This window comes from Bos grunniens, chromosome 9 (genome assembly GCF_055505025.1).
Source record: "Bos grunniens cultivar Pamir isolate PY7600 chromosome 9, Bosgru_T2T1.0, whole genome shotgun sequence".
NCBI lineage: Eukaryota > Metazoa > Chordata > Mammalia > Artiodactyla > Bovidae > Bos > Bos grunniens.
The window spans coordinates 81,906,247-81,916,939 of NC_141173.1; the positions used below are offsets into that span (position 1 = coordinate 81,906,247).

Here is a 10,693-nt window from a genome sequence, read left to right on the forward strand (position 1 = left end):
ACTAGAAATGGTGGTGGCTGTCAAAGGTAGCCACATTGTTACTAAATTTTTGCCCTTTTCCATTGAAAATCTAAAAAGTAATTTATCTTCTTGTTTTATGTAGTCCAGATTTTAGTACAGTTTTGAATACCTGTCTCAGCCGAGGATTCAGTAGACTGCTAGACAACATGGCTGAGTTCTTTCGACCTACTGAACAAGACCTGCAACATGGTAACTCCATAAATAGGTAAGAAGACATGTAAGAATGTTACCAGTCTAGTGACTATTCTGATAAAACAGTGCTTTTTGGTATGTTTATTTTTTGTTCCAGGTAACAAAAAAAAAAAATCTCAGAGACAAATGTGAATGTTTATTTTTTCAACAAATTAAACTCTGTTAAGCCAATGACTCCTTCATTAGGAGGAGCTCTTTCAGTATTCAGTATTTAAATGTTTATTTCTTCTAAAATTTTGCCATTATACAGTAGTACTTAACTTGTGAAACTACTTTTCCATAGGCCAGTTTCAATTACTGAGGCTTTTTTAATTTAACGCTTTAGAATACAAAACTGTGAAAATGTTATTTAAGTTTTAACGTTTTCTCTTACATTATTCCAGTACTATAAGCTATAATTGGCCTTCATAATTCAACCAGGCATTCTTGTTCTAGATTCCCATTTGATGAATTATCTCCTAGTTCTGTAGCCCTTTTTGTAGGATTAGGAATGTTTAGATAGTACAGATGATTTTAATCATAATTACTACACTCTGCCAAAAGATAGCTTATGGTTTTATTATAATCCCAGCATGAGCACCTTAAATCTATTAGGATTTACATTGTTTTGCAGTTTTTTTGTATAAATTCAGAAAATAATAGGTACTAAATCAATGTTAACTGACTGTAGACTTATCTGTTAAAATGAGGGATAACAGTAACTGATATGCAGTATGTATGTGCAATGCCTGCTTTAATTCTCAGATACATAGAGCAAGAGTTTATTTGCCCAGTTCTCTGGGACCACTCTTTATTATACAAAAAGGAATAATTTGCAGTTAACATTTGAGGATTTGGAATGCTTAGGGTCATAAAGTTTATTTTCTGAAGCAATTTAAATGTCATCCTAAAATCTTTTAGCAGTTCTTTAAATTCTCAAAAAAAATTCAGCCTCAGTAAGTTCTCTAAATTAAGGTGCTCCAGTCAACAAAATTTCACTACAATCTCTATCTACCAAAAGTATTAGTTATTTACTGAATAGTGATAAGAATTTTTATATAAAACAAATACTTGATCTTGTACACTAGAGAATTATAAAAATTATGTTGCAGTTGTATCAGCCATTTCAATCTTTTCTTAATTCCTGTAGTACTCATGATCACTCCTATAGGACTCAAGGGTTTACTATACTTAACTATTTGACATTGCTAGTAATTAAGAGAAATACAGACCAAAACTGTGAGATAATCATTTTTAGCTATCAGATATATGAAGAGTAAAGAAATGCTTGATGTAGAAAGGAGTCATGATAGAGCAGGTATCCTCTCATACTGTTAGAGAAGCAGAGGGAATTTGGTAATATGCATTTTAAAGCTTAAAAGCATTCATACCCTTCAACTCAGTAATTTACTGTAAATACAAAGTTATTTATATTAAGGAAAATTAGACAAAAACTCAGTGCCCAACCATAGGGAGCTGATGATATAAGTTGTCACAGCTAGAGGATGGATTACTATATAGTAATTGAAAAACAGATACTTTGGAAGAACTTTTAATGAGATGGAAAGAATGATTATAGCATGTGAATAAAAATGCAAAACTGTTGCTTGGGAGGTTATAGCTGGGTGTTAAAAACACTCAAAAACTATAGGTATGTATAAAAAAATTACTGGAAGAAATTAACTATGATGTCAATTATAATTGTTATTTCTAGATGGTAAAATTATGTTTGGTCTTTATTTTCTTACTAAAATATTTCTGTAAGTACTTTTCAATGGCTATTTCTTTTATAATTAAACATTAAATTCCTATAAGATAATTTCAGAAAATAATTATTACTGTGATGATTTTTCAGTCTTTCCAGTGTCAGCCTGCCTTTAGCTAAGATAATTCCCATAATAAATGGACAGATCCATTCAGTTTGCAGTGAAACACCTAGTCATTTTGTTCAGGTAAGAGGAGAGCTTGGGTTATTATTAAAAACAGACTGTACTTTTGGTTATGATCCTGTTTGTCTAACATAAAATTACATTTCTCTTCTATGATACTCGTTCAAAGAAACCAAAAACTTGAAGCCACATGTAGAGTATAGTAGAGTGCCCCATGAGAGTATAATATCATGGCACTTTTATGAGGCTAGGAATACCTTTCTCCATGTTATAGTACAACACGTATTAGACAGACTGCATTTTAGTCCAGATATATTCTAGTGGTCAGTTGAATTTAGTGTTAATATTTTGCATTAAGCTGTGCCTTGAGGCAAATCAGTGAACCAGTCCCTCAGATTTTGAGGAAAAATGAAACATTTTTATAGGAAAGTAAAGCATTTAAATAGTTAATAAGTATAACTGTTAATAGTGCACCAATAATCTGTTCATTAAAAGCTGCATCCTCAGTAGGTTATTTAAATTTTTCACTTGTCTCCCTATAACTCCATCTCCTTTCTTAGGAAAGCATTTTATAATAGAATACATTGAATAAGACTGATTTTACTAAAAGAACAGCTTTGAATCCAAACTTTTTTTCCAAGTTATTTGCAAACTTGGAAACTGTATAACCAGCAATAAATTACTCAAAATACACCTCAATTCCAAACTACTGCCATAATGTGCAGTGAGAAGAGAAAGACTCTAGGCCTAAGTGTAAAGATAGTATCTTCTCAGTAATATTTATCTCAAATTAGAGTATCTCTCGTTTTCTGCTTGAGAACATGAAGAGCCATGAGGCTATGGGTTGTAATTCTTCCTTTCTCTTGTATAGAGTCATTGGCTTGTCCTTCACATGTGACTTAATTTAAGTTTAATTTTAGCTCAAAATTTTTTGAACACTTAAGTTTTAAATATTTTTTAATTTTTATGTGCGTATTAGTGTAAGAAAAAAGATAGTTGTAACTTCTGGCATTTAAACCTTAACTTTACCTTTCTCCATTTTTATAAAAATCTCTGGCTTCATCAGTAAGCTGTTCATCTTGATGAGTAGCATAATATATACACCAGGGCTTCCCTGATGGCTTAGATGGTAACGAATCTGCCTGCAGTGCAAGAGACAAGTTCAACCCCTGATTCAGGAAGATCCCCGGGAGAAGGGATAGGCTACCCACTCCAGTATTCTTTGGCTTCCTTGGTGACTTGCCTGGTAAAGAATCTGCCTGCAATGTTGCAGATCTGGGTTCAATCCTGGGTTGGGAAGATCCCCTGAAGGAAGGCATGGCTACCCACTCTAGTATTCTTGCCTGGAGAATTCCACAGACAGAGAAGGCTGGCAGGCCACAGTCCTTTGGATTGCAAAGAGTCAGACGTGACTGAGTGACTAACACACACTTAAAACAACACCAGCTTTGGTGCTTAAGTAATTTACATACTATATTAAAGTCTATAATTGAGAATAAAAATAAAAGATACAAACATTACTGATACTAATGCTTAGTATTAATAAATTTTCTTAGTATCACTGGATGTAGTTTGTTTATATACTAGACCATTAATTGACAAGACTTCCACCAATTTTTTAAATTATGATTTCTGTGGATTAAAGTACTATGTGGTATTCAGAGAATTTAACTATGAATTTGTGAGATGAAGACTTGCTAAGCTTAGTTGGATTTTCTGATGCTTAAGAGAGAACATCATGGATAGGTTCACTTCCTGTTTCTCTGCTGCTCACTGGGCAGCATAAACCACATAATGGTTTCTGTTGCCATGGATCCTTTCACTCTCTGGGGAAGCCTATGGACACCTCAGAATAATGCCTATAAGTGTATATTGTAAAATATGTAGGTTTTAATAAAAACCAACTAAATACAGTTTCAAAATACTCTTTAAAATGACAGTTCATGTAACTTCTGCAACCTACCTAGCATATGATATAAAAATGTCTGAATTGTGCTAAAGGCCACCTCACAGTCAGTTTGTTGCTTACATACACAGCTGAAAGAAATGCTAGATTTCAGTTAAAGGTTAATGAAAAAAAGATGTAATTTTTTCTTTATCTACACTGAAAGTGAAAGTGAAGTCGCTCAGTCATGTCTGACTCTTTGTGACACCGTGGACTGTAGCACACCAGGCTCCTCCGTCCATGGGATTCTTCAGGCAAGAATACTGGAGTGGGTTGCCATTTCCTTCTCCAGGGGGTCTTCCCGACCCAGGGATTGACCCAGATCTCCCACATTGCGGGCAGATGCTTTAACCTCTGAGCCACCAGGGAAGTCAACATTAACAAATCCCATGAGAATCCCTGTTCTCAGGTATATATGTGTGGTTGGTTATGTATGTGTGTATATATTGTTGTAATCATTTATTCAACGATACTCATCCAGCATTTGACACACACACACAGAAAGACTATTTTGGATCTTCTTAGTGTGAGGGGGAAAAGTTGTAAGTTGTGGCATTTATACTTTATCTTTGTCCATTTTCATAAAAGTCTCTGCCTTCATCAGTAAGCGGTTCATCTCGACAAGCCACACTTGAATACTTATCATACCCACTGTCTCTCATACAAGAACTTAATAAATATCTCCAGGAATTTATTATAAAAGAAACTACTTTCATTAAATGGTTTTCTTTTTGACCTTAATGCCACAAAACTTTGAGCCAAATTTGTTGCTTGATTGCAGAAATGAATTCAGATTATCTGTTCTTTTTACAGACTGTAATATTTTATTCTCATCTTTGCTAGGATCTGTTAATGATGGAGCAAGTGAAAGATTTTGCTGCTAATGTGTACGAGGCTTTTAGTACTCCTCAACAACTGGAGAAATGATTTTTTTTTTTCCTTCAAGAATAGCTACAATGGAATTCAGTTACTTTTTTTAAAAAATGCACCAAATAAATCAACTATATATAGGGTAATGATTTGTTACCATAATGTCTAATAAAAATATATTCTTAAAGTCTTCATAACAAAATAGATTTATTTGGCATCTTAATATATTTTTTTAAAGCCATCAACAGACTGGTTTTTGTGGGCATATCTTGAGTGTATACAGTGCAAATATCAGAATTGTTAATAGTTTGTTACATCATGGATATTAGTTCCAAGTCAAATAATGTAAATACTTTATACTTTGACATTAATACTGAGGTAAAATCTGTTTGGGAAGTAGATATAAAGTTTGGAAAAAATGCTGTTTAATCTTAAAGTTCACCGGACTGCAGTATACAGGAGAGAATCAGACTTTTCTCCAGTTAATCTTCAAAGGGATAAATACTTTGTCTTAAATATACCTGGTTGAGAACTTTCTTTTTTAATAGAAATCAGTTAATTTAACAACTAGGATTAGGACTTCCCTGGTGGTCCGGTGGTTAAGGCTCCATGCTCCCCCTGCAGGATGCAGGGGTTTAATCCCTGTTCCCTAGCCGGGGAATCTAAGATACTGCATGCCATGCTAAGTCACTTCAATCGTGTCCAACCCTGTGCGACCCCATAGACAGCAGCCCACCAGGCTCCCCCGACCCTGGGATTCTCCAGGCAAGAACACTGGAGTGGGTTGCCATTTCCTTCTCCGATGCATGAAAGTGAAAAGTGAAAGTGAAGTCGCTCAGTCGTGTCCGACTCTTAGCGACCCCATGGACTGCAGCCCACCAGGCTCCTCGGTCCATGGGATTTTCCAGGCAAGAATACTGGAGTGGGATGCCACTGCCTTCTCCGCCTGCATGCCATAGCACGGCCAGAAATAAGAAGGAACAACTATGATCAGCAATTTTTTTCTTTACTGTTGTTAACAATCCTTAGGAAACTACATACTGATTTAGAGGTGGACGTTGTGTTGATGCTGTTTACTCAGCTATTATTAACTACTGTACATAGTTTCACTTATTTGTATGTAAATAATTATAACTTACTTTGTATTGATTTTGAGCATAGTGAATCTTATTACAATAAAATATTTTAGTAAAATATGGTTTTATCGAGTTAATACTTAACAGCTATTATATGTCCCATAGCATTTTTGCTGTTTTTTTGAGATTACACTGGTTTTCAAGTTTCATTTTTCTAACAAGCAATCGATACTTTAACTTACTTGTGTAAAAAAATAACATTTCCTGCCAAACAGAAATAATTCATTGTTCTAGTATATATGTAGTTCTTTGTATGGGTAACTAGGACAGAAAGAAATGAATTGTATCATCATTATATTAAATATATTTTCAGTAGCATCATTTATGTTGTTTTATGTTCCTTCAACATATAACATATAGCTAAACAGAAGAAGGTAGAAAATGAATTGTAATGTCTCTTCTAAGGCCAGGTTAGGCCTGAAGCCAACTGCTAGGGAATCTATGCCTAGAATATATTAAAAAAAAAACACCAAAAAACAGACAAAAGCAGATGTCAAAGTAAAGAGAACACATACTTCTTTTCAAAATGTGTCAGAATATAATGATGTAATTTCAAATCCTAAAAGATGATGCTGTGAAAGTGCCACACTCAATATGCCAGCACATTTGGAAAATTCAGCAGTGGCCACAGGACTGGAAAAGGTCAGTTTTCATTCCAATCCCAAAGAAAGGTAATGCCAAAGAATGCTCAAACTACTGCACAATTGCACTTATCTCACACGCCAGTAAATTAATGCTCAAAATTCTCCAAGCCAGGCTTCAGCAATACATGAACCGTGAACTTCCTGATGTTCAAGATGGTTTTAGAAAAGGCAGAGGAACCAGAGATCAAATTGCCAACATCTGCTGGATCATGGAAAAAGCAAGAGAGTTCCAGAAAAACATCTATTTCTGCTTTATTGACTATGCCAAAGCCTTTAACTGTGCGGATCAAAATAAACTGTGGAAAATTCTTCAAGAGATGGGAATACCAGACCACCTGACCTGCCTCTTGAGAAACCTATATACAGGTCAGGAAGCAACAGTTAGAACTGGACATGGAATAACAGACTGGTTCCAAATAGGAAAAGGAGTACGTCAAGGCTGTATATTGTCACTCAGCTTATTTAACTTATATACAGAGTACATCATGAGAAACCCTGGGCTGGAGGAAGCACAAACTGGAATCAAGATTGCTGGGAGAAATATCAATAACTTCAGATATGCAGATGACACCATCCTTATGGCAGAAAGTGAAGAAGAACTAAAGAGCCTCTTGATGAATGTGAAAGAGGAGAGTGAAAAAGTTGGCTTAAAGCTCAACATTCAGAAAACTACTATCATGGCATCCAGTCCCATCACTTCATGGCAAATAGATGGGAAAACAGTGGCTGACTTTATTTTTCTGGGCTCCAAAATCACTGTGGCTGGTGATTGCAGCCATGAAATTAAAAGACGCTTGCTCCTTGGAAGGAAAGTTATGACCAACCTAGATAGCATATTCAAAAGCAGAGACATTACTTTGCCAACAAAGGTCTGTCTAGTCCAGGCTATGGTTTTTCCAGTAGTCATGTATTGATGTGAGTTGGACTATAAAGAAAGCTGAGCACCAAAGAATGGATGCTTTTGAACTATGGTGTTGGAGAAGACTCTTGAGAGTCCCCTGAACTGCAAGGAGATCCAACCAGTCCATCCTAAAGGAGATCAGTCCTGGGTGTTCATTGGAAAGACTGATGTTGAAACTGAAACTCCAGTACTTTGGCCACTGGATGCAGAGAGCTGACTCATTTGAAAAGACCCTGATGCTGGGAAAGATTGAGCGCCAGAGGAGAAAGGGACAACAGAGGGTGAGATGGTTGGATGGCATCTCCAACACAATGGACATGAGTTTGGGTGGACTCCGGGAGTTGGTGATGGACAGGGAGGCCTGGCGTGCTGCGGTTCATGGGGTCACAAAGAGTCGGACACGACTGAGGGACTGAACTGAACTGAAAGTAGAGAGGAAAACACAAACTTCTTTTCAAAATTTGTCAGAATATAATGATGTAATAGGATGGCGGAAAACTGTATTTTGGAAAATGAGTGAATGTGTGTGTAATAGAGCATGCATCTCTTCCAGCAAAATTAACCCAGGATTTCATATAAGGAAATTTTGAGACTGAACAGGTGTGACTTTGTAAGGATAGATTGCTGATCATCAGAAAATTATCACCTGGAATCATCTGCATCTGTAGAGTTGTGGCAGTTGTAGAGATGACAAGGTAAAAAACCACATGTATTTGAAGCTAACTGGCCTTAGAGATTACAAATTTGTGTTCTAATTGAACAGTAGGAGCCCTTTTATCTGGACCCCTTAGTTGTTTGGTTAATCCAAAAAGTCTTTTAAAGCAGGATATCATTTTTAAAATAACACATATATTCTTAGATATTTTAACTTAAAGTACAAGTCGTCTTTATTTGCCAGTTATTTAATGATGGATCCAGGTCCTTTCTGCCTTCTCATTGTAGGTATGCTTATAAGCGTTCTCTGACTTGTCTTATACAAATCATATGTGTTACGTTATATAGTTGTACACTGGTACGAATACCTGTGGATTTTTAGTACATTTCTGGCCAGTCTTTTACAACTGTTTTACCAATAATTAACCAATACATTTAAATTGGGCATGGGGAAAGCAACACACTTTCATCTAGCTTTTCCAAAGTATTCAACTTGGTTTTCACAGAAACTACAACTCTTCACACTCATTTCATCTGCTTATGTAACATGATAAAAACATAAATTTATCATAAATTAGCAAAGATAATCAGTTTGGTGACTGTGTTAGTTTCCTAGAATTGCTGTAATAAATTACCACTAACTGTGTGGCTTAAAACTACAGAAATTGATTCTCTCACCATTCTGGTGCTTAGAAACCCAAAATTAAGGTGTCAGCAGGGCCATGTACCCTCTGCACTCCAAGGAAGAATCCTTCCAACCTTCCTTGACTCTTCTTGCTTCTGATGGCCCCACATATTCCTTGACTTTCAGCATCATAACTCCAGTCTCTGCCTGTCTTCATGTGGTCATCTACATATTTGTGACCCCACATCCACTATGATCTTACCTCAGAACTCACCTTAATTCTTAATTGCATGTGCAAAAACACTGATTCTAAGTAAGATCACATTCTGAGCTTTTGAGTGAAAGTGAAGGTCACTTAGTCATATCCAACTCTTTGTGACCCCATGGACTATACAGTCCATGGAATTCTCCAGGCTAGAATACTGGAGTGGGTAGCCTTTCACTTCTCCAGGGGATCTTCCCAACCCAGGGATTGAACTCAGGTCTCCCACATTGCAGGCAGATTCTTTACCAGATGAGCCACAGGGGAAGCCCAAGAAAACTGGAGTGGGCCACCTATCCCTTCTCCAGCAGATCTTCCCAAGCCAGGAGTCAAACCAGGGTCTCCTGCATTGCAGGTGGATTCTTTACCAACTAAGCTATCAGAGAAGCCTTCTGAGTAGTTTTTGAGAGCTTTTGAGTAGGTATGATTTATTGGGGAGTACTATTCAACCCACTGCAGTAACAAACTCAGCTAACTGGTGGTAAACATATCCTGTGACATGGGCTTTACTGGTGGTTCAAACGGTAAAGAATTGCCTGCAATGCAGGAGACCCAGGTTCAACCCCTGGGTCGGGAAGATCCCCTGGAGAAGGAATTGGCAACTCAGTCCAGTATTCTTACCTGGAGAATTCCATGGACAGAGGAGCCTGGTAAGTTACAGTTCATGGAATTGCAAAGAGTCAGACACAGCTAAGCCACTTTCACTTTTCACTTTCAAATTGATTACAGCAAGTGGAAACCGAGGTGAAGCACGTGCCAGACAGAAGCCTGCTAACTGAAAGCCTGCATCTTGCCCAGGCGTCAATTAGTATTCTTTTCCAAGAAAATGGAGAGCATCCGTTACTCTAGTGAGTTGGTTAAATGGAGATTACTTAAAACAATTATACTTTCTCCTTCAAACTTGTATAAATATGTTTGTTACTGTGTATATATAAAAATTCGATATGAACAATTGTTTTTTTGCAAGTTAGGAAGGTTTTTATCTGACCCAGTCTTTTACCTACAAAATAAAAAATGAACAGCAAGCAAAATATGTGTCTTGTTTTCTGTTGCCCTAATCCACATTTATTTGATTAGTCTGAATTTTTAAAGTAATTGTGTTGTTTCAATATGGCACTCATAAGAAAATAAGATAAAATTTTATTAAAGTGATATCAAGTCTAACAATCTAGTTTTGCTTGCCTTCAATATTTCTCTCATTATTAAAGAAAAATCTATTGTTACTGAAATTTAAAACAAGTCAATTTTTTGCCTATATAATAACTCTGGGAAAAGAATCAGTTGTGGGGGATAAGAACTGTTGGCCGAGTGTATGCTCCTCGGTTCTGTCTCGTCACAACAAAGATTTGGAGTGATGGATATTAAAGCCCTCAGCGTGTCACAGCTCTCGGGTCTTGGATAGACCATGTTATAGCTCTCAGGTCTCGAACGGACCATGTTATAGTTCTTAGACAAATCAGTGCTACAGCTCCATGTTACAGTTCTATTTTATTTAGATAATAGCAGGAAAATCCATCTTTGAGGCATGAGGGCATGTCGACCCAAAGACGTGAAGAGAAGCGCACCCCAGCATGC

At 36.5% G+C, this 10,693-nt stretch overlaps 1 protein-coding gene across 2 annotated transcripts in view; it reads left to right on the forward strand.

Annotated features, from left to right (window-relative positions):
* PEX3 (peroxisomal biogenesis factor 3) overlaps positions 1–6,090 on the forward strand; it is a 32,928-nt gene extending 26,838 nt beyond the window's left edge. The window contains exons 10-12 of one of the 2 annotated variants that reach the window (XM_086318128.1): positions 104–226; positions 2,048–2,144; positions 4,840–6,090. In XM_086318128.1, coding sequence (XP_086174254.1) covers positions 104–226; positions 2,048–2,144; positions 4,840–4,869 — 250 coding nt within the window. In that variant the 3' untranslated portion in view covers positions 4,870–6,090. The remainder of the gene's footprint in view (positions 1–103; positions 227–2,047; positions 2,145–4,839) is intronic. The other variant, XM_086318127.1, reaches the window with a different exon arrangement.
* Positions 6,091–10,693: the final 4,603 nt, after the last annotated feature.